This window comes from Pogona vitticeps, chromosome 2 (assembly GCF_051106095.1).
Source record: "Pogona vitticeps strain Pit_001003342236 chromosome 2, PviZW2.1, whole genome shotgun sequence".
Taxonomy (NCBI): domain Eukaryota; kingdom Metazoa; phylum Chordata; class Lepidosauria; order Squamata; family Agamidae; genus Pogona; species Pogona vitticeps.
The window spans coordinates 179,823,104-179,847,749 of NC_135784.1; the positions used below are offsets into that span (position 1 = coordinate 179,823,104).

Genomic DNA, 24,646 nt, shown 5'->3' on the forward strand with positions numbered 1-24,646 from the left:
TGGTCCCATGGGGGGGTGGGTGGAGGGTGGCAAGGGTCCAAGGGAGCCTTCCAGGACCCTTTCCACCCTCCCCCCACCCCCCACCCCCGCGGGGCCAGCCCTGGCGAAATCGCCAGGTTCTGGGAGTGTTTTGAGGCTTCCCAAGCCTCAAAACACTCCCAGAACCTGGCGATTTTACCCCCCCCCCGGTCCCATGGGGGGGTGGAGGGTGGCAAGGGTCCAAGGGAGCCTTCCAGGACCCTTGCCACCCTCCCCCCACCCCCCCCGCGGGGCCAGCCCTGGCGAAATCGCCAGGTTCTGGGAGTGTTTTGAGGCTTCCCAAGCCTCAAAACACTCCCAGAACCTGGCGATTTTACCCCCCCCCCCGGTCCCATGGGGGGTGGGTGGAGGGTGGCAAGGGTCCAAGGGACCCTCCCTTGGATCCATGCCACCCTCCCCCCACCCACCCCCACGTGGCCAGGGGGGGTAAAATCGGGAGCTGGCGATTTTACCCCCCCTGGTCCCATGGGGGGGTGGGAGGCTCCCTTGGACCCTTGCCAGGCTCCCACCCACCCACCCCCATGGGGACAGCGGGGGCAAAATCGGGAGCTTCCAGGACCTTTTCTGAGCCTGGAAAGGCTCAGAAAAGATCCTGGAAGCTGCCTATTTTGCCCCCTCTGTCACCCGGGGGAGGCAGGGTGAGTCTCCAAAGGGTCCTAGGGTGTGTTCTAGGACTCTTTGGAGACTGACCCTGCCTCCCCTGGGGGCCAGAGGGGATGAAATCACCACCTTTGGGGGCTCTTCTGAGGCTTGGGAAACTTCAGAAGAGCCCAGGAGGTGGCGATTTCACCCCCTCTCGCCCCTGAGGGAGGCAGGGGGGGGCTCCAAAGGGTCCTGGAACACACCCTAGGACCCTAGGGTGTGTTCCATAAGATGGACCTCTCCATAAGGCTCACCAAATTTTAGGAGAAGAAAGCAGATAATTTTTTCCTGTTTTCTTCTCCTAAAAATTTGGTGCGTCTTATGGAAAGGTGCGTCTTATGGAGCGAAAAATACGGTAAATGAAGAGATTTGTTTCAATTCAAGCATTTTCCTTTCCTTTCACCAACATACTGAGACAGAGTAACATAGTTACTCTGTTTCCCCAAAAATAAGAGCTAACCTGAAAATAAGGCCTAGTATGATTTTCTAGGGTGCTCATAATATAAGCACTACACCAAAAATAAGCCTTAGTTAAGTGAAACCTGGCCCTACACCATTGTGCAGCATTGTGCAACAACCAGAAGATGACATGACTGTAAAATAAAACATCCCATGAAAATGAGCTCTAATGTGTTTTTTGGAGCAAAAATTAATATAAGACCCTGTCTTATTTTCGGGGAAACACGGTACCTCTTTGGAAATGGAGTATAATAGTTGGGCTGCAGTTTAATATACACAGTGTACATTGTGGTGGGGTGGGGATCAAATGAGAGGGGTGAAAGAAGCTGGCATTTACATCAGTGATCCGTTTTCCAAGCAACAATGGCACTAAGAACGCCTATAAGGAACACTCAAAATATTGATGGCACAAACTTCCCAGCAGTAAGTAAAGCAATCAGCTTGTCTACCAGATGATACCAATTGTAGGCTGTTGCCTTTGAAGTGTAGATAAAGGTGCTTTTAGGAAGTGGTGTTAAGGTTGTGTCCTGAAAAACTGCTTATCGGTATAGTGAGATAAAAAGTTGCCTTTGGTTTTTAAAAAAAGTGTTTTTGGAAGAAACTTAGAATTTGAGGTACACAGAGGTATTGGGGTACATGTCCAATTGCCCACCATTCCCCTAAGGCTACAGAGATCTTTTTCCAAACTAATTTTAAAAATGTGAGGGCATGGGAATCTCGGCAAGGTCCAGGGGTTACTGGGGAAAAGGCCCGGCAATCACAAGCACTGTGTAGGGCACCCATTGTATGCTTTGGCTCAAACCTGATCTTCAATTTAGAATGAGATCCTAGCAAGATAGCTTGCGAGCTGCCATTTAACAAATGGTAAAATAAATCAAACAGCTCCGGGAAGGTGCCTCTCTTCTCTGTTCCTCCAAAGAGCCATCCAGCACGCTCCTGGTCTCTTATTGACAGGAGCAGTACTCACTTCTCCTTCTGTTCCTCTTCTTTGGAGGTATTGATATTGTCCCCATCAGCAAGATTGTCCACAGCAATGGCCAAGAAGACATTGAGCAGGATATCTGGGGTCGAGGGTTCAGGAAAAAGTAGCTCATCAGAAGACAAACTGCCTTGATCTACTGATATATATACTTCACACAGGACTTTATTTCATATGGACCAATCATATGAGTAGGAGTTGATTAATGAATCCACCCATCAGATTTCAAAACACAATCATTCCAAAGCAAGGTGGATGGTTTTGTTTTAGAAGATGCCTACTTTGTCAAAATGTGTGTGTGTAAAAAAGTATCAAGAATATTACTTTTTATAAGGTGATTGCTACCTGAAGTTTTTTTAAAAAATGCCAGGATTTATCTTTAACATTAAAGATAAATCAATTAACCAATAAATCATTTAAACATTTTGCCTGTCCCTCGGAGGCAAGTATGTTAACACTCATCTCTATAAAGCACTCCTTACTCAAGCTTTTGTTCCAGATTGTGTCGCAATGGATGGCAACCATCAGGCTGTATGTATGATGCCAGGGAAAGATCAGCTTGATTTCTATCTTCAGGGGCTACAAAGACGAGAGAGTGAAGGCAAGGACCTCCTCTACCTATAATGTGGTTCGGTAGCAGCTGCCAGAAGAGATAAGGCAGGGAATGGATGAAAAAAATATGAAGGGTCACCAAAGGGTTGGTTTCAATAGTGCAATAAAGAGGTATCAACAGTATTAACTAATGGGAGACAGGATGGAATTAAGGGCCAGGTCAAAGAATCTATGCATTCCAAGACAAAACGGAGTAAAAACTAGCCACCTTTCCCATAGGATGTGGCCAGAAGAATCACTTTGGCCGTCATACCCCTCCAGGGCACAGGAGGACGCAACACGCCCGAGAAGAGGTGGCTGCCTATTATTGCTGGTCCAGGGCAGGCAGCTGAGCCAAGCAGGCCTGTCTTGGAAAGGCTGGGAAGGAAAGGCTGCTAAAGGTGGGGCCCATTGAACCGCTCGCCTTCCTTCTAAAGATCATGCCAAAGACAAGCAAAGGGATCCTCGCTGGGAAAGTGGTCTCACAAAAAGGTGCCATCTGACTGCAATATTTTGCATCGGTTCACAAAGAGAATTAAACTGGGAGGGCAAATACAGCAACAGGTTTCTAGACCAATTAGCACTTCAGCCGCCTAGGATAATCCTCCTGGCTTTAAGATCTGTTAATCTACCCTGCCAACTCAAGAATCAAAGGATACAGTTGCCACAGATAAAGAGGATGATGAAATAGACACAGACTAGCATGCCCGGAAAAACGGGGCCTCCATAGGCCATGATCCCATCATACATCACAGCATTCCAGTCCTCGCCTGTCAGGATCTAGAGCACAAGCAGGGAGGAGAGCAAAGAAGGGTTAAGATCCATTCATAAAACTTCCTGGAGAAGGGCTCCTGGTAGTATTTCAAGGTAAAACACAGTCTTGCTAGTCCAGTCTGGACTGGAAACGTGACACCTGAAATCTGGATAGGAAGGAAACTTTCTACTGTCAGGAAGGGAATCCCCCACCCCCAAATGAGAGAGAGAGAGAGAGAGAGAGAGAGAGAGAGAGAGAGAGAGAGAGAGAGAGAGAGAGAGAGAGAAGCTATGGTTAGCTAATCCACCTTTGGATAAAAGTGTGTGTGTGTGTGTGTGCGCGTGCGCATGTGTGCATACGCATGTGCGCACATGCGTGCAACTGTCGAGGCAAAGCAAAAGCGAAGTGTGTGCTGCTTATACAGTATACTGGCTCATAGTGCTTAAAACACTCTCTGGGCAGTTTATAATTTACTTACGCAGGCTACGCATCCCCCCGCCCTGCCCCAGCAAGCTGGGCACTCAGTTTTACTGATCTCAGAAGGACGGAAGGCTCAGTGCACTTTGAGCCAGCTACCTGGGACTGAACCCAGTTGTGAGCAGACTTTTGACTGCAGCACAGCAGTTTAACCACTGTGCCACAAAGCACTTTGTCTACTACACTACTCCACATCAGGGTCCTAATTTAGATCAGGAGCCTTACACTGGTGCTCATTTTAATCTGTATAAAGTTGTTTACACAATTCCTAATTCTACAAATGTTACTTTACCACACTTGTCCTCAAAATCAAGGGCTAGATAATGCAGCACCTCCTAAAACTACAGAAGGTCCTCTCTCTCTCTCTCTCTCTCTCTCTTTCTCTCTCTTTATGTGTGTGTGTACACACACGTGCGTATGTACATGTGTTTGTGTGTGTGAAAGAAGGGTTTCCACACCAGATATAGGTGGGACTAGAGCTGGAGAGGGCTACTTTCATACGTCTGAGGGGCAGTTTTCAGTTTTATGGGTTGTAACTATTGCCGACCGAAATTTCCAGAACACGCATACAGACAAGAAAGCCAAAATAGTGAGAAATTTGAAAGCAGTTTTGAAAAATGGGCATTTGGAGTGTTCAACTCTGCATGTTTAAAAGGTGAATTACCACTTCTGACAGCTTCTAAGAGATGTCATTCACCTCCCCACCTCCCATAACAGGGCTACACTTCACCCACCCTGGCCTAAATAAGAGACTTATAACTTCAGCAATGAGGCTGTCTTAGCTGACTTGCGGAGTTGAAGACACATCTCAGGGGCCTCCAAGTTTCAGGGCTTGCCCAGAGCTATTGGGGTCACCTGTGGCAGGAGTGACCTGACAGATCAAAGGAAGAGCAAGGTGACAACAGAGAAAGTAGAGTGAATTCCAGAAATTCAAACGTAGGTTGTCTCTTTTGATTCTGGCCCTTCAGAATCAAGGGCCAGAATCAAGGGAGACAACCTACATTTGAATTTCTGGAATTCACTCTACTTTCTCTGTTGTCACCTTGCTCTTCCTTTGATCTGTCAGGTGGCCCTTTGCCTTCACTGGACAAGTCATCCTTTGATCCTTTGCTCTCAATGGGTGCCACCAGGTTCTCTGCCTGCCTCCCCACGACCACCAAGCTGTATCACTTGATCTCGAAAGCTCTCAAGCACTACTCTCAAGCAACTCAAAAAGGGAGCTTCAATAGTCTCGGCAAGCTTAGAGTGTCTCCTGACTTGACACGGGAATCAGCAAGGTGGAAGGGACCCTGAGGCTGGCTCTCTGTGGGGCCCCACATTACCAACCAAGGGCACAAGCCCTACTCGCATTGCAGTCACGTTGCTCTTACCTGGAAGACCGTGAGTAAGGCTTGGGGGAAAGTGTCAAAAGTGCTGCGTTTGGTCTGCGTCTCATCGAAGTTGAATTTGCCCCCAAAGAGCTGCATGCCCAGCAAGGAGAAGATGATGATGAAGAGAAAGAGCAAGAGAAGCAAGGAAGCAATGGACTTCATGGAGTTCAACAAGGAGGCCACAAGGTTGCTGAGTGAGGCCCAATGCCTGGAAGATAAATCAGAGAGGGATGTGGGTCAAAGACAGCTTTGGAGGCAGCCCTCTAGGGGTCAGCATAGGTAGAAACAGAGAAGGAAAGAATTGGCAGAGGCAGGACCAGATCAAAGAAGGAATGGAGGGTGAACTCTGAAATCAACCTGCAGCTTGCTGCATGAGCACTGATTGCAATTTCAAACATAACACATACTGTGATTCAAATTCAGCATAGTCTAGTATACTGTATAGTCTAGTATACCCTCAGTTCCACCACAGAAGCTAAGCAGATTGAGTGCTAGAAGCCATCTCAGTGGGAAACCAGCCACAGCAATATTTTTTTACTAGATCATCGAGTTTGAGTTTAATCCATTTCACAGGAACAAATTCATTCTTAGAATGCAAGAAAGAGGCAGGTTATTTTCCAGAAAATTCATCCCGAGTTTTCTTTGCCCATTTTAAATTTTAAACATTCCACTTGTTAAACCTATAAAATGCTCTATCTTTCTCTCTGCCACTGGAAGCAAGAATGATATGGGTTGAAATACTCTAGTCACTGACTCAGGAGAAAGTCCCTTTGAGGCTTAATTCTAAGTAGAGGCTTAATTTTAACTAGACCACTATAGGATTTTACTTAGAGAAGTGAAACCTAGTACAGGCATAATAAATCTGTGTTTAAAACGTGTAAGAAAGAGAGTGATAATCTGATCTGTGGTTGGTGGTCATTTAGAAAGGAAGCCTTTCTGAAAAACAATTCCTTCCATCTCTACGTTCCACATCCTGCTCTCTCTCTCTCTCTCTCTAATTCATACACTCAGGCACAGAAAGAGGCAGTAAGAAACCAGAACGTGGTCTGAGATCTTGGGAGAAAGCAGGCCAAACGTACAACAAATCATTTAAATAATAATTCTGATCACATCCACCAAGAATGACACCTTTCACCACTCACCGAAGCAGTATTAGACTTGCAGCAGCCATTGCATACATTAAAACTCTGGGAAAAGGTCTCATCCACACCCAGTGCTCAGCACCTCACCTGGTGACTTTGAAGATCCGCAGAAGGCGGACGCAGCGGAGCACTGAGATCCCAAGAGGCTCCATGATCTCAAATTCGACCAGGACCGTCTCTAGGATGCCACCACACACCACAAAACAGTCGAAGCGGTTGAAGAAGCTGACAAAATAAGCCTGCAGTCCCAGGCTGTACATCTTCACCAGCATCTCCAGGGTGAATAGTGACAACAACACTTTGTTGGCATAAGCTGTAGGGATGAAAGATATCCTGCTTAGCTTTTCAAATACAGGTCCCGAGATTGGATGGTGTGAGAACTCCATTAAGTGATCTGCAGAAAGGCTGCAGGGCAGGCAAAAAGATCTGTATTTGTTCCCATACTTGATACATTTCTTGTGCCATTGGGGATTAAGATTATTCTGATGAGGACTAGATTGTCAAGTGGTCCAACAAGGCCTTAACCTAGAGCCTATGGTTTTCTTGTTTTTAAATATTTTATTGTATTTTTTCTACTTTTCGATCTGTTGCAACCAGAGTGATTTATTACAATATATTCCATTCATTTAATCTTATTTTATACTCTCTAACATAGTATTGATCTAATATAGTCTACTTAAGTTGATGTAGATTTCATCCACTTATAAAGAAGTTCCCATTTATTATCTAGTCTGTCATTAAAAAAAAATACTCTGGTTTCTCTTCAGATCGTATAAATCTTTCACCTTAAAAAAAAAAATTAAATTGTTTTCTTAATATGATAATGGTGGTCAACAATTTTACCAGGCCTAGAACTCTGAATTTCCCAAATGGGCGGTGTTGCTCTGAAGAAGAAAACGTTACTAAAATATAGGTAATGTATGTGTTTCCGTTTTTAGCACAAAATGAAGTCTATTAAATTGTGTGCCAAGATCTGTGGCATTTTACAGGTGAAACAAATGGTCAGATTCCTATCATAGGTTTACACTGGTATAAATCTCTGTGATGAATCGTCAATAATTAGCTAGTTGCTGCTTCCCTTCCTAATTGTGTGTCAGTTGTGCAACATGGTGCATGGCCAGGAAGGTTAGTGACAACTCATAAATCAGGGCCAAGTTGCCACCACAGTTTACACCATTATAATTATACCAGTATACATATACAGTAGGAGCCTGGACAGCATTTGGTATCTCCTGTACTGAGGGGAAAACAGAGTGGTGATTTGACTTTAGAGTAACTTTGGGCAAGCCACTGCTCCTATCGCTTAACGTTCATTCATACAATACACTAAGCACTGTCAAATCCGTAAGACCAACATTATTCCACATCAGTGAAATGGTGATAATATAACAAAGGCTCAAAATCAGTACAGGCGGGTGGCTGAAGGCAGAAGAGGGGGTGAAGAAATTCACAAGGTGAGAGTGTTGTGTCACACAATCTTTTAAGGCAGTGGTTCCCCACTTTGAGTAAGCCAGGTGTTCTTGGACTACAGTTCCCAGCTGTGATGGTTGGGTTTTTTTTAGAAATTGCAGTCCAAGAATACCTGGGTTACCCAAGGCTGGGAACCACTGTTTTGAGGAGAAGTGGAGGAAAGACAAGAGTGCCATTTTCAAGAAAAGCCGGTTGTTAGCTGTAACACAAATAGAAAGCTGTAGAACAGAAAGAACAGACTGCAGCAAAACATTTCTAAACCTGTATAGTACTTATTACTTTGGAAAAGGCAAAGATATACTATAGAGATTTTTTTTTAAAAAAAGCAGTTCCGCAGAGAACATAGGCAACCTACTGTTGCTTAACCCACTGTCTCACAAAGATTAAGTCAAACAGTGAGGACCTGCATTTCAGCTTTGCCCTGACCACAAAGGCTGATCTGATCTTCTTCAAGGACCCTCCCCCACCTCTATGCAGTCCTAATGCCTGGACATGGCTTCCTTGCTGGAGCTTGCCTATATTTCTCCCACATCAGGTGCTCCCACCTTGGATCTGCGTGAGCCAGTCAGGCTGCATGTAATGCTCAGAGGCAATGGTGAGGGTGTTGAGAAAGACAAGGATCAAAACTATCCAGTAGAAAGTGACGGATTTGACGGCCAAGCGACACTTCTTCCGGAAGAGACGGTTGACCCGTCGAATTCGGCGGCTATGGTAGAACAGACAGAAGATCCCGATGAATGCCAGAAAACAAGGGGACATTGGAAGTGTAGGGTGGGGAGAAGAAAAGATGGGGAGGCGGCTTTCATTATACTCACCAGAACTTGGTCTTTGAGAGCTTGCCTCTGTGGAAAGGGAGATAAATTTAACAAGAAATCAAATAAAGCCTTCTATCACCCATGAAGAAACAATACAAGCATATTCAGTATGCAGAAGTATGCTGTTCACAAAGGAATTCTATAGACATGGTCAACATGTTATACTGTATTTCACAGATATTCCAAATCCAGAATAGGATTCCCGACTTTTTAAAAACTTATACTGCTCGTGCACTGACGTGAACAATGAAGGTGCGTTTTTCTTTTAACTGTCATTGCACCTCTATGCTCACTTACTACATTTCTAGAAATTAGGCTGTTATTTAAGGTACAGGAGAAGAATAGGAAAAAACAGCTATACTGGATGATAACCTTAGAGTTGCAGAAGAGAAAAGAGTCTATCCATTCTATCCCCTTCAGGACGGCTGTTCTGCATCAATAGCTTGTTTTATTCAATGAAGTTGCAAGATTATTTGCTACACACAGAGACAGTCCAGTTTACAATGAAAATAACACAGACAGAAGCACTGCCTTAAGGTGGGATGGAATTATAGATGATATCTGGTGTGAACTTTGGGGAAAATCGACATCCTGGAAGGAAAGATACTCTGTTTTCATAAGGAGATGGGGCAAGTAAGAACACTAGAACAATAAACATTGTTCTGTTTCTTAACACAGTAAGTTGCTCTAGTGCAGGCTCACTGAATCCATGGGGATTTAGTGAGTCAACTGCTCTGTAAGTTCCATTGATTCAAATGGGACTACTCCAACTCTGACTGACTACGCTAAAATAAGATGCAGTTAGAGTAGGCCCATTTGAATCAATGGAACTTACAGAGGAGTTGACCCACTAAATCCCCATAGAGTCAATGGGTCTATTCAAGCTGAATTTACTGTGCTAAGAAATAGGATTTGGATTGCTCAAAATAGTGATCGGATTTATCTATCTGCATATGCGTGTGTTAAGACAGGAAAGACGTGAGGGAAAAGTGGGATGCAGGGAAATGAAAGCATGGTCTTTAGAGCTATGGAATAGTGTGTTGTGGAGTGTGAGTGACTCCTTAAACAGTAATCCATAGAACTGGGTTATTAAAAGCATGTGTCTTGTCTTCCTCTGTAAAATATTTAAGGGTATTTCTGCGGGCCAAACTATGCATTATAGATAACACATCATTAGCAGCTGGAATCATGTTAATGTTGCAGACATGATTTTGGTAGAATTTCATGCCTGAGATTTACAAACAAAGCCCATAGTTGTCCAAAAGATACAATCATAACAAAATAGACTAACTTAGAAACTATGGGAGGGTGGAGGGGGTGAATATGAAAAGCTCTACTTAAGGAATTTTCTCTTCAAATGACATTCTCTCTATAATGTAAAGTTTGACACTTCGTAATACATACAAATGCAGCAATGGAGCTTATGTTACTAGTTATGTTAAATATGATTTTAGGGAATGTTTGCCGAAGTGTCCTTGATCATAACAATCTGAATTTAAACACCATAAGAAACTTGGAGGCTTTTCCTTTTCCTCCCAAAAGCCCGGTTTTGACCTGGACTGGGGTTTTTGAAGTTGGTTTAAAGTCATGTGGTTTTTGGGTTGTTGTGTGTGCATCCTCTCTGGACAACTTTTTAAACAAGTTGTAAACTCTGTTGTATCTCAGTCAAGGGGGCTACGCAGGCTTTACAACTGTTGCATTTTTGAGCCAAAAAACTGCACACTTAGCTGTACATCATGTTGTCAAATATTTTTCAATCACTTTCAAGCATGCTAAACCTGACACAAAAACAGGAGAATCATGATGTGCAGCCAAGTGCCCGGTCAGAAGCACAGGGCAGGGACATAGTTACCATTAGTGTATTGTATATTAATGTACGGACTCTCCATCCACCAGCCCAGTCCCAGCACAACTCCCTTTAGCCAGGCAAACTCACAGACACACATCGCAACAATTGTCCTGATGGTGCTCCTCATCCCCGACATTTTCTGTATTCACAGATGTGGTTTCGCTGGCTTGAAGACTGGCTGAGAAGGGAAGAATGAGATTTTTCAGAACAATGGCAACGTCATTTTGCATCATATCCTGCAGCTACCCGAGTCTACTGCTTGGCATCCAAGCCACAATATTAAAAAGAGCCTCGTGGTGCAGTGGCTAAAACGCTGTATTGCAGCTAAAACTGTGCTCACGACCTGGGGTTCAAATCCTAGGTAGCCGGCTCAAGGTTGACTCAGCCTTCCATCCTTCCGAGGTCGGTAAAATGAGTACCCAGCTTGCTGGGGGGGGGGGCAATGTGTAGCCTGTATAATTAAAATTGTAAACCGCCCGGAGAGTGCTTGTAGCGCTATGGGGCGGTATATAAGTCCAAAAAAAAAAAAAAAACCACACCTCTCTCTGAGTCATGAGTCAGCTACTCTTTACCTTCACTGTAAAGGTGCATTTAAACATTGAAACATTTGAGCTAAATTTAAAGGAGGGAGAAAGGGGTCAGCAATCTGAACACTTGTGGCGCTGTCATCTCTTCTGATGATGGTGTTGCTGTGCTGCTGACCACCATTGAGTTTTAGCTGTAATGCTACAGTGCATGTAACATAATTCTGAGAGGCATTCTGGACAAAACAAAATGGCTGTTGGGAACAATACAACTTGGCTGTATGAGTAAATTCACACAGTGACCAAAAAAGTCAACTGAAAAGTTTCCAAAACTTGCTATTGCTTATGTTTCCTGGTATTGTATTCATTGATCCTTTTAGCATTATATGCTGATTGTTACTAATCTTAATTACTGCCTTTTAATTGTTGTAAGCTGCCTTGGCTGCTTTTTAAGGATAAAGGTGGGTTAAAAATATTTTAAATGATAAATAAAATCGAATCATCTGCCCATTACATTACCACAAACTGGGAGACAAAATGGGGCATGCTTTTTGTCTCAGCTATAAAGATTAATCCTCACAAAGATTTCCAAGGCCAGAACAGACAATCATTTCTGAAAATATTCTCAGACAAATGGACTAACACTTTCTAGCAGAGCATTTAAGCCACAACCCCTAGGATTCTGTAGGATAGATAGGCCATGGCACTTACAGTGGTACCAAGCGTGTAGTGTAGATGCAATACATAATATAATCTCTCATTCAACTACAGTCTCTTGTTCAAGTAAAAGACAAGAAAACATTGTTTAGAAATTGCACAGGATCCTGCCTCTCCTATGATAAATCAAGGAGAAGAAGGTCAAAATGCATATTATACTAAATGGAACTCAATGGGCAGATCAGATTCCAGAGTCTAATGATGCAACTGGGGAAGAGAGACTACCAACACGATGACCGTAATGAAAGAAAAATCTGATTTCCCCTTAGATAGCAGACAAATCAGAATAGCAGTTGTCAGTATAATCACCACAGGAATGACCCACTCAGTGAAATCAATACAGACAGTGGATGAACCATAGATAGGGAATGGGATGGAAACATGGAATACTTTTAGAATATTTTCTACTTCTCAGACCATCAACATGGATACATATGTAAGAAAATGAGAAAATTACTGTGAGTGTCAGTGGAATGGCTGCTGCCTTGTCTGAACCATTTCCTCTTCCTCTTCGATGTCAGGTCTTCCACCGTCACACCTTCCATAAAGGAGGCAAGGATAGACGAAAGGATGGAGGGATGAGTGGAAGAATAAACAGGAGAGGAAATTATTTAGGAACAAGGGTGAATGGAAGTGGGCGAAGAATAACATAAACTGATGGCAATGACAAAGATGGCAAAGAAAAAGGGGAGGAATTAAGTCCTCAGTGCAAATTCCTAGCTTGTTTGCTTCTTGGCTGTGCATGAAGATGAAACCAGGAGCTAGGAGTGATTCCAGACTGACTGCCCTAAATTCTATAACCTATATGTACAGTTGCAGTTCATGTTCCACAGTTCAAGAGGTATTGTACTTTTGGGGCAGATATATTCCACTAAGTTTCATCTGGGCTCATAGATGTGATGTAGCCATGTGAAAAAGAAACATATGATTCATTTAAATATAGTATTTGCTTGTTTGTTTGTTTGTTTGTTTGTTTGTTTATTTGTTTGTTTGTTTGTTTGTTTGTTCGTTCATTCGTTTGTTTGTTTGGATTGATTGATTGATTGATTGATTGATTGATTGATTGATTGATTGATTGATTGATTGATTGACTGTAATTTATGGTATTTTATTTGTTTTTACTACACTTTATAATGTTTGACTTATGCCCCAACTGTATTATTATTATTTTGTATATGTATTATTTTGTTATTCTGTTGTTTGTTGTGAACCGCTCAGAGTGGCTCTGGCTGCCAGATGGGCGGCATATAAATCAAATCAATAATAATAATACTGTAATAATATACTGCCTGACCTAGTGAAAGCTCACTACTTTGGGCAGTGAACATAAAATGAAATTAAAACCATTTCCCCATAAATCAACTCCTGAATCAATTTTTAAACTTGCTCTAAAGGAATTTCTGTTCAGTCATGATTGTGCAATTATTTGAATTAATTTACTGTGTACATTCTTTAAAAGACAGGCTAAAAAGTGTTCAAGTGCTTACCAACAAATCCAGAAAAAAATTAATACTAAAATGGGGCTGGCTAAAAAAGCAACATGTGGCTTTAACTCACTGGCTAAACACCTGTAGCATAAATAATGCCAAGTAAGGCAGGTGATGTCAACAGCTGCAGCAATATTCTGGAAACAAAACATTTCCAATTTCTATCCTGAAAGCCCTGAGGCTCCAGTGTAATCTCTTTCAACACCGGGAAACCACTGGGGGTGGCAGGACCAGGGCAAAGGGAGGTTTTCAATGACTGAAAATTGCCACAGTCAGTAATCCTGGCACTGCCAGTTTTCAGTAATCAACCCCTTTCTATGACCCCCAATGGTTTCCTGAAAGTGAAAGGATTTCATGGGAGCCTTAGGACATCTGGGGGAGAAATCAGAAAAAATTACTGCGGCTGATGACATCACCAGCTTTATGTGGCATAGCTTAACAGGAACAGGATTTCCACCAATCTTTACTCTTCTGCTAGACCTCTTGTAAAAAAAAAAAATTAACATGAAAAGGTGCCTTTGTGCAAATTGCAAGAATGATTAAAACGAACACCACAATAAAGGGATACTTGTCAGAATGTTAGAGAGAAACAATACGAAAACTCACAAGAGGACAACAATTTCAGTTGTAGACACTGGGTGGAAGTGAATGATGACTACCTGGCTGTTCTGGTTCGCATGAGAGTACCCTGGAACCCCATTATCTCAATTTCTAACAGCAGAGGAGGGGATGGAGTTGGGGATGAAGGACTGAGATTCCTAGAACTTGTCCTCAATTAACTGCAGAGGAAAAAGACTGATGGGCTGAAGAGGGAAAGCAGCGTTCACTCATAAACATTCATTTGCCATCCTGGCCTGAGCTACTCTCACCACTTGCTCAGTGATTCCCCCTCAGCCACCAACAAGGACTCCAAATGAACTCATTAACTCACTGCCAGGGGTGGTACCCTTGGAACTCTGTGCCATTTCCCCCTTGTTGCAGTTCATAGCTATGAGGAAGGGTACACACAAGCTGCTTCTAATTAGCTGATTTTCGTTACTGCTTAAGGGAAGAGCACAACCTCTGTAGCCCATCCTTCATCAAAGAACCAGGGACAGGGTGAGGAGAGAAAGAAACAATGCAGGGAAAATGAAGCCACAGAGAGGTTACTGCACTCTGCTCATATACTGTATTTTTGCCACCCAATTGGTATTCCCACCCACCCCAGTACACTTTCAACTCCTGGGGTCCTCCTGCTTGCCTCAGAATGTGGCCAACATCAGACACCCCCTCACACACACACATACTCCTCACAGCTAAGCAAGATCCTTTCCCAAGCTGGCAATTTACTCAGGTTCCCCGCTAATCTTATATCGCTGTAGCTCGGATGATTCCTCTCTAATCCCCTCACCCAGAGCTGCCACAAGGCCCAGATGGCAGCATCCAGGCTGCTAAATCAACCATTCCCCTTTAACAGCAGGGCACTGCTCTCTCTCAAAGCAGGGGCACCAGGAGGAGGCGGAGAACCTAACCCTTACGGGCGTGCTTCTCATTGGTCTCATCCCCTTCCTCATCAGGCTCGATGTCTTCGGCCTGCATGATCCAGTCCAGATAGCCTTTCAGGTCTTCCTCCATCTGTTGCTTCTCCCGGAGCTTCTGGAAGTCGCCACGGGCTTTTGCCTTCTCTCGCTCCTTGGAGAACTCTCTGCAAGGGTTGGGGGGGGGGGACACGTTAAATTTTCTTAGCCTACAACTGCTCCTTCAGTGGCTTATTGCAAAGATGCCCATCCCACCTACCAGCACCCTTTGATACACCTAGTAGTCATTTGTTTGACATGGCTAGGCAGGCCTGTGGGGGCTTCAGAAAGGCATAAGGTTGAATCAAAACATCAGGCAGTATCTGCTCTCTCGCTCTCACTCTTTCTGGAAAGAGATTCTGTGGTCTCTACCATCAAAGCAGCCATAAGCTTTGCATTGGATTTGCAGAGGTTGTTTAGAGTCCGGGGAAAGGGATGTTAGTCTCATCAAAACAAAGTACCTAAGTTTTGTGATTTGGTTCCCTTTCTCCATAGGGGACATTCAGGATGCTACCTTAACACGTGACCAATCCAGTTTGAAAGTCTGCAGAATTCATCTCATCATTATATCTCAAAAACAGATGATACGGTATAGATGATGGAACTTTAAGACCGAGTCATTCCCCCAACTTGCCTTGCCTGCTTTGTGTCTAAAGAAGAGACCTGAAAGTCTTGAGAGCTTGCAGATATTCTTATACTTTTCCTGGCCCTTTAGTGAATGCAATAAATGTATTGTACAATATGGATTTTGAAATTCTTGCTATAAGACCATGCACACACAAAGCACTCAAAGGTTTATCTGCACAAAGGAGGCCACAGAGTATCATCAGCTGAAGGCAAATGCTCACCAAATACTGAATGGGCAGCAAGGGCAGCTTGTGGATTGAGCCACAGGGGGTACTCATCCCAGCATTATGTGCGGGGGGGGGGACTGGCTATGTTCGGTAGACAGCATGTGAGGCTGGAGACCATTGCAATTTGTGGCAACCCAGTCCAGAGCAGGAGAACTTGCAGATCTGACAATAGTGTAGAATCAAGCTTGAACTCCTACCTGACCCTCCAGTACTTCTCCAATGCCTGTTCCACAGATCAATATACAATAAACAAAACGCATTCCAAGGCACTGTGACTAAGTAATATAACACATCAACTGATATTTTGGACACATCTTGTAAAACACTCGCCAAATACATTAGCCCCAACTGATGTTCACCATTCCAAGGTAACCCAGCCCCCCCCCCAAAAGCAAAGAATTCAAGTGACTAACTCGTCTCTTGTACTGGTGTCTGTCACCATTCAATTCAGAAACTAAATTCTTCTTCTATGTATTCTTTCTGTTTCCCCTGGAACACAGAGGAGCATAGATCCTGAATTAGCCTAACCTCCTGAGGGAGGCTGGAGGCCACAAACTGGGAACCGCCACAGAGAATGTCCTCTCTTGTGTCCCCAACAAACACACCTAGGACGGTGACGGGACCAAACAAAGATCTTAGGTGGCCAGAAGGGTCATATGGGGAGATATCATCTTCATTATTATTATTATTATCATCATCATCATTTCAGAACTGCAGAGACAGAAGGGATCCTATGGATCGAGTCGAACCCCTGTCAAGGAGGGACATTGGGGGATTGAACTCCCAGCCTCTGGCTCCACAGTCAGATGCCTAAAGCACAAAGCTATCAAGCAGTTTATTTCTTTCAGTCTGCATCCAAACCGCATAGGGCTTCATAGGTCAAAACCAGCACAATGAAATGGGCCCAGAAATAGACTGGTAGTCAGTGAAGCTGTTAAAGCAGGCATGTTATATGTTCCCTGAAACTGGCCCCTATCAGCAGTTGGGCGGCTGCATTTTGAACCAGAGTAAGCTTCTGAACAGTTTCCAAAGGCACCTTTATATCATCTGGTACGCCAAAAGAATTTCAGGAGCTATACTGCAAATGTTAGGCTTATTTCAGACATCACGCCACATGACAGGTCATACTAAACTTGGTTTGAGTTTCCAAATGTGCAACACACAAAACTATACTTTTTAGACAGCCTGTTCTCAATTGCTTATCCTCTCAGATCCGTGTAAGTTCTACAAAACAATAATCTTTGGAGGCAGAGCAGCAGCTCCAAATATTGTTTATAACTCAGGTATTACACCAAATCTGTGTTTACAAAAATTATCCCTCCCTGAATCCAAAGCCCCAAACCAAAGCCTAGTTTGGCCAAACTATGGTAGGCAAGCCAACCTCAGACCATGTTTCCCAAGTCCAGCGTGGTTACTTAGAGGTCACACAGTTAGACTTCTACTCTTCTGGGGCTCTTCCCCCATTATGTTACTTTTAAAATATTGTTCAAAGTGTTGACTTTCATTTAAGCTGCATACAAATAATAAACCACAATAATTCTATGTGTTTCAAGCAAGCAAGTCAAACTACATGTGAAAACTACAGTGGAAAAAATCAAGTGTCTACCATACAGTGTCTGGTCGGCGGTTGGGTAGGTGAATCTCCCCCAGTGTCAAATGTAGCAGTGTAAATGTTTCTAAATACGAGCAAAATCATCCACCTAATCTTGCCAAAGGATCTGCTATTCCATACAAATTATTGCTATGTGAGGCCTGGCAGTTTCTAGAACACTCCCTGACTCTCATGGAACCATTCTGTGCAAACGGATGGGAGGTTGTCTCATAAATGCATGACCTCAAGCATTTCCATTACCCACATCTAGAAAGGCATGGAAAATAATTTTCAAAGGCATCCCATCTCTGCAAAATCATCATGTTACGGTGACCTTTTCCCAACACAAACTGCTATGCAGATGCTGTTCATAAATTCAGGAACAGACTGTCCTCACAAACCTGCATATTTTTCCTAATTTCTACCAGCGCTTGGATCAAGAGTGTCTTGGATACAGGTATTGGAGCACAGGTTGCTGTCCTCTGAAGATGCCAGCCACAGAGACTGGCTAAACGTTAGGAAGAACAACCTTCAGAACATGGCCAAAGAGCCCCAAAAACCCACAACAACCATTAGATCCCGGCCATGAAAGCCTTTGTGAATATACATTTTAGAATTAAATCAAGGCTGACTTACATGCATGGCATATTATCATACCACCCTAAATACACCTGATCTCATCTGACTTCAGAATCTTTGCAGGATCAGGCCTTACTTTTATTTAGAAAGGAGGCCATCAAGGAATATCAAGGATCTCCAGACAGAAGCAGGAAAACATCCTGCCCTGAAGTTCAGGAAAGCCACAGTCTGACTCAGGATAAGGCAGCTTCCTATGATCTTGTGCCTTTTTCATTTTGCATATATTCACAGAAGAGCTGGTTCACATGCCATAGATGCCACAAATCTGACTTACCCACTCAGCACACCCAAAACAAGATTGAGAACGAAGAAAGAGCCAAAGATGACCAGGCTGACAAAGTAAAGCCAGGGTAGTTCATGACCCATTGCATCCTGCATCTGGTTTAGAAAAGAGGGATAAAATTCAAAGGCTCATAAGTTTAGATGGGCTGCACTGTGTGAACTATTTCAGGGAAGGCTTAGTGATGAAGGTCCCGTCCCCACTCCAATCCCAGCTAAGGTGCTGGCTCACCCAGTAGAGCACATCAGTCCAGCCTTCCATGGTGATGCACTGGAAGACAGTCAGCATGGCAAAGAAGAAGTTGTCAAAATTGGTAATGCCACCGTTGGGCCCCTCCCATTTGCCACGGCACTCGCTATTGTTCACTGTGCATTCCCGGCCATGGCCAGAGAAGGCACAAGGTGATGGGTCCTCCTCAGCCTCCAGATCTGCAAGGCAATACAAAGAGGGTGGGTGATGGTAAAGAGAAGCACCATACTTTATTTGAGTGCCAAGCTAAATCAACTTTCACAACCCTTTTCAAATCTCTTAAAATGAGCCCCATAATTTTTATCATTTTTCTCTGAAGATAACCCAACAAAGACATTTTTTTTAAAAAAAAAATCCATTTGGAATTACTATTTCTGAACCACAATTCAGGCATTTTTGGCATCATTTTAAAAATGATCTAGTTTTTTAAAATTCAGACATAGATATGTATCAAGGTATGCCTGATAAAGCTATCTGGGCCAGTGACACCATAGCACTCATGATGTTATCCCCGATTGGCTGGCATGACACCATGAAAAGCCTTTTCAAGATAGAGAAGAAGCTGGATACTTACCAAAACAAGAACAGATGACTGAATAATTGCTGCAAACGGGCATGAAAAGGTATGTGAAAATGAAGCCTTCCATTGTCTTCAAAATGGCAATTGTCTCTTTGTAAAGAATTTCACAAGAATTTGACCCAGTGCTAGTCCCCTTCCTTCAAGGAAAAGAGCAGTGTTGTTCCTCTACACACCCTTTTATTTTAGCCTTAGGAGAGAAAGGGCAAAGAGATGCCCATCTTCCACTCCAGTGGTTTGCTGAACTATACCTGAACCAATGATGAAGCAGGTCTTGTGCATGCGGCCGATGAAGAGCTCCAAGCCGATGATCGCGTAGATGATGATGACAAAAAGGACAAGCAGCGCAATGTGAAGGAGGGGCACCATGGCTTTCATGATGGAGTTCAAAACAATGTGCAGGCCTGGTAAGAGGGAAGGGTTCAGGACAGAGAATCAGTTTTGCACAACAGTACTCTTTCAGCATGAGCAGCACCTTCAGTTGCCTCCAGGTAATGGGGTGTGTGTGTGGGGGGGGGATATATGTTTGCAACCAGACAGATATATCTCTCCATATCACAAGCCTGACCACAGATAACCTGGAGCTAATTCATTCACAGATGACCTGAATCTGTGTCAGATTTCACACACAGAAGAAGCTCCATCACCGCAATCTATTGAAAGTTAGCATGCAGTGCACTAGCAGTGCTGCCAAGTGGGGTCATGTGGCATGTATACAGAGTACATAGTGTGGTGCAATATGGAGGCATGGATTGCAACGTAATGCTGTAAATGGGCCTTACAAAGCAACCCGTTGGCTTTGCTGTCATTAGGGAGAGCAGGGGGGAATGCAGCAAGCGAAGAAGTACAATAAAGTAATCATGCAGAACAGATCAGCGTGCTAAGTGCAGCAAGGTAGCATTTATTATGGGTCACACAGTCTACCAACACATAGGCCTCTGCAAACCTAGCTGTATGTGGTGTGGCAGCTGTGATCCAATGTAGCAGATTAAATACAAGCTGTAATATGATTACCGTACTAGTGCACTGCAAAAGGAACACCAGCGAACTACCAGAAAAAGGTTGCAGTGGCTAGCAGTCACAACATGCAGTGAGGGACAAGGATGTGCGGCCATAACATGGAGAATGGAAAAACTGCTGTGTCAAGCAATAGTTGCACTGTGACATGAAAGTGCACTTGTGTACCACATGTTTGTTGGTTTACAAATACTGACCAATGGCAAAGACCTGAAGATTTCAAAGTGATGCATAATAATAAAAGACTTAACAGAATAATACACTTGAACTGAAATATACCATTTTTCCATGGGAAAAAGGTAGTAGATCGCACTACACAGGACGGCTTGCAAGTACAGATAAATTTGAACCTGTGCCTAAGAATACATTTTGTTGGAGGATGCTGAGTATCAGAGGAAAGAATGTTCTAAATGACATGCTGTGTGGGCATGTCTCACAAAAGTGTGGAGACGAAGTACATTATGGCACCTCTGTGCTCAGTTGCGATATGGAAACAACAGAAAGGACTGTGTGACCACAGTTGGCAGCAGTAAAAAAAAGCTATATATAGGGAAGCGATGGAGAGGCTTACTGGGGACACCAGAGACGAGGCGTAGAGGTCGCAGGACGCGGAAGGCTCTCAGGGCTTTGACATCAAACCCACCCGGCTTCCCACTCATGTGATGGGCTTCCCCAGGCTTGTGGGAAACTTGTTCCAGGATGACACTGAAGAGGCTGTGGGAGAAAATGTTGAATAAGGTAGGGAAGACACTTTCTCCCAACACTCACCCACCATGACCCATGCAAAAGAACACCTGGTTTGTGAACACATGGTACCTGAATTCAGTTGGTAGTCCTGCCTAGAAAATGCCCCTTAAATTACAGAAGTTTATTTAAGTGCTGGCTCCAGTCAGCAATGAATTTAATGGATTCACTGTAGTAGGGCGTAGCACTTAGATTTAGGCTATTTGACCGTTTCTTATTATGTTATCTCACCAAAGTCATTTTCAGCAATTCTAGGTAACACTTTAAAGTCTATCTAATTAGTGGCTGAACAAATCAAGCAAAGAATTCACTAATGAATTAACATTTTTAAAAATTTAAAAATGTATGTTTTTACAGGCTTGGATTAAAGCAAGTTGGAAGAGTGATTCTTTCCCTCGTACATTCGGAATAACTCACTCCAAGTTTCCATGCCTGTTTCAGTTTTTCCTTGAATCTAACCTGGATTCTTCCCATTTTAATTTCCACTCCATAAGACCATCCCCGCTTTCCTTCCTCCCACCTCTCTTCCTCCCTTCTTCTCATGCCCTCCTCACTCCCCACCCTGCCTCCCCTCCCGTCTCCTGACCTCCCAAAACAGGAGGTAGAGGTAAGGCACTCCCGCAGATGACATCATAGCCCATGTCAGGGGAGTTCAAATCCTGCATGTCCTATACAACAACCAGGCTTGTTCAAGACAAAGAGCAAATGGGCATGACACATCTGGAACCAACTGGGCTGCAAAAAAAAAAAAAAAAACACCACAGCACAGTGCCACACAAAAGGCCCGATTCCCAAGAGAAGGGAAACAATCCTGAAGTAAAAGGGAAGCAGAAGGGATTGATTCAACTCTCCAGTAACATCGCAAAAGGCCATTAAATAAATCCAAGTCAGTGGGTCAAAGAACCACCTCTTCAACTGCAACAAATAGGATGTGTGCACAAGTCCCAGTTTCCTCAGCAATTTAATATTAATGCACTAGCATTACTGTTATCATCTCTAAGCATTCTGTTTTCCAAAAGCCACCCCAACACCCATTCTGCCTGACCCTCTAGGACAGTGGTTCTTAACCTTTTTGAAAGAAACACCCCCTTGAGCCATTGAGGAAGGTATCATCGCCCCCCTTCCCGCGGTGATTATTTATTTATTTATTTATTTATTTATTTATTTATTTATTTATTTATTTATTTATTTATTTATTTATTTATTTATTTATTTATTATACTTAAATCCAATTACCCCTGAAAACAAAATTAAATTCCAAGAAAATGAAATGCCCCCCAAAAAGTAACATTTAATGATTTAGTGGCAACTGACTTTTAAGACGCAAAAAGAAATATAAAAAGGGCATAAAAACAAATGCAGGAACTAAAAATTTCAAGACAAAAAGTCTGAAACTAAATTAAAATGTGAGGAAAATATATATTCATGCACACTGTAAAAAGGCTGCAGCCATCTTCACAGGTTTGGCTTGCTCCAGCGCCCCCCTACTGCCCTCCTTCTGCTCCAGTGCCCCCACACTGCCCCTTTTCGTTGTACCGCCCCCCTGAAAAATGAAATCGCCCCCTGGGGGGCATTATCGCCCACATTAAGAACCACTGCTCTAGGACATTCTGTTTGCTGGAGGAAGAGTAGCAGTGCTGGGAAATCAGCATGGCAACCCCCGGCACCACCCCAAAACATGCCACCATTTTTTTTGTTCTGCTCTCCTAAATCATGTTGTGGCCCTGCTTATAGGTCCAACCCTTCTGTCTTCCTTTTCTTTACTTAAGCTTTCTTTTATGTCTATTTCAACTTTTGCGGAGAGCTGGATAGCTATTGTTTTACCATTAGAAAAGAAGAGCTAAAGTTTTAGGACACCCTCTCTTTGGGGAATGTTGTGGACTATCAAGATGTTTCCCCCCCCCCCCATGTTAGACATATAATCCACGCAAAATCAATGAATCAGGAACTCTCCATGGAACTGCTTTAGCCTTCCAACGCCCTTCCAAAGCCAAAAACATTGGTACAGTATAGAGATAAAATTCCTTTTCCTCTCCTATGAATAACAATAGCTAATTTCAACAGCAAGGGTGGCCAGTGGGCAGCTCATCGGTACACAGAGCACCCCCCTCAAATAATCTAGAGAGCCACACATTTTCTCCCCTAGTAGCATGTAAGGGGTGCAATTTATTACTTTACCCACCCCATCAGGTTACTGTAGGCCAGGAAAACCCTTTCTTAGAAACCAGCTGGCCAGGCCAAGGTCCAGGGGAGGGTAACAATGGCCCCTAAGCTCTCAAAGGTTGGCCATTCCTGCCCTACAAACCAAAAATATGCCTTTGCAGTACATTTTATTTCTATTGTATCACACCACTCCTCCAAGACATCTCTCAGAAGCACTATTCTGGGTGGTTTACAACAACAGATAAGATATGCAATACTAAAGAGTGATTGTACAAAAAACATTAATAAAATAAGAACAAGCTGCATCAAAGACAATTATCTGAATGAGGTCAGGGCAGGAAGTGAAATAACCAAAATCAGAAAGGGTCGGCGTGGAAAGCCTCCCTATAAAGCAATGTTTTAAGTTTTTTCTAAACGTTATCAAGGAGGGAGGCAAGCTATTAATGTGATAGCTATAGGGATTGCCATGCAGCACACCTGTGCCTTTATATCTGCAACTTCTACGGTCAATACTTGTGCTTACAACCAACAACTTCAATCTATAGGCCCATGCCTGCATGCAGCAAAGTGGCGTCAGTCAATGGGCCAGAGGAGATCAGGCTCACATCAGCCCTCCCTGCTCGGTCATATCTGCGGGGCAAGTATGTGACCAGATGCCTGGCTATATGTGCCTGGCACATCCAATCTTCACTCCACCCTAGTTTTGAGGGTTAAGGATCATCACTGTTGGTTAAGAGAGCTGACATACTCTGGGAGCTGTAGTCAAAAAAGTAATTTTTCCAAGCTCTGGGTCTGTCCCCATTCTAGCTGTACTCAAGGTGCAGAAAAATACCTCCATGGGGCTAAAGAGGTGGCAGAGTCAGTTACAGTTACAGTTAGGCATCCTTCAGTCTTGAAAGACTATGGTAACGTGCTCAGTATGGAGGACTTGGAACAGCATCTAGTGCGGCTGAGGAGGCCAATTCGAGAGTGACAGTCCCTTCCACACTGAAGACAAATCCAGTCTGTCCCCTGTCCGGCTCCCTGGTTTTGCTGCTTTTGTGACTTCCTCTTTGCCTCGGCCTGTTGGACAAGGGTCTCTTCAAATTGAGAGAGGCCGTGATGCAGTGCCTGCCTCCAGGCTGAACGCTCAGATGTCAGGGTTTCCCATCTGTTGAGGTCTATTCCTAAGGCCTTCAGATCTCGCTTGCAGATGTCCTTGTATCGCAATTGTGGTCTCCCTCTGGGGCGCTTTCCCTGCAGTAATTCTCCATAGAGGAGATCCTTTGGAATCCGACCATCAGACATTCTCACAACGTGCCCGAGCCAATGTAGATGTCGCTGTTTCAATAATGTATTCATGCTGAAAATTCCAGCTCGTTCTAGGACTACTCTGTTTGGAACTTTGTCCTGCCAGGTGATACCAAAAATCCGTCGGAGGCAACACATATGGAAGGTGTTCAGCTTCCTCTCCAAAATGGGTTCAGTACCTTGAATAGCTCCTTTAAATTTCAACCCAAAGTAGATTCAACCTCTCCCCGCCTCCTCTCAAATCGGAGTCAGAACCTTCCACTGGATACTATCTTTGGCAACTGCCTTTCAGGCCCTTTCAGAAAAAGCCTCAGTCAAGCTTACTCCCTTCCCACTAAAACTGCTGGGCACATGCTGTGAGGATTAAACGG

At 43.7% G+C, this 24,646-nt stretch overlaps 1 protein-coding gene across 2 annotated transcripts in view; it reads right to left on the reverse strand.

The window, feature by feature from the left end:
• CACNA1F (calcium voltage-gated channel subunit alpha1 F) overlaps positions 1-24,646 on the reverse strand; it is a 76,260-nt gene that overhangs the window by 43,959 nt on the left and 7,655 nt on the right. For both annotated transcript variants that reach the window (XM_072991467.2, XM_072991466.2), the window contains exons 5-17: positions 20,650-20,792; positions 19,313-19,465; positions 18,467-18,663; positions 18,230-18,333; positions 14,833-14,999; positions 12,286-12,366; positions 10,675-10,765; positions 8,739-8,765; positions 8,469-8,629; positions 6,541-6,766; positions 5,312-5,519; positions 3,370-3,490; positions 2,108-2,201 (exon numbers count right to left, since the gene is read on the reverse strand). In XM_072991467.2, coding sequence (XP_072847568.2) covers positions 2,108-2,201; positions 3,370-3,490; positions 5,312-5,519; positions 6,541-6,766; positions 8,469-8,629; positions 8,739-8,765; positions 10,675-10,765; positions 12,286-12,366; positions 14,833-14,999; positions 18,230-18,333; positions 18,467-18,663; positions 19,313-19,465; positions 20,650-20,792 — 1,773 coding nt within the window. The remainder of the gene's footprint in view (positions 1-2,107; positions 2,202-3,369; positions 3,491-5,311; positions 5,520-6,540; positions 6,767-8,468; positions 8,630-8,738; positions 8,766-10,674; positions 10,766-12,285; positions 12,367-14,832; positions 15,000-18,229; positions 18,334-18,466; positions 18,664-19,312; positions 19,466-20,649; positions 20,793-24,646) is intronic.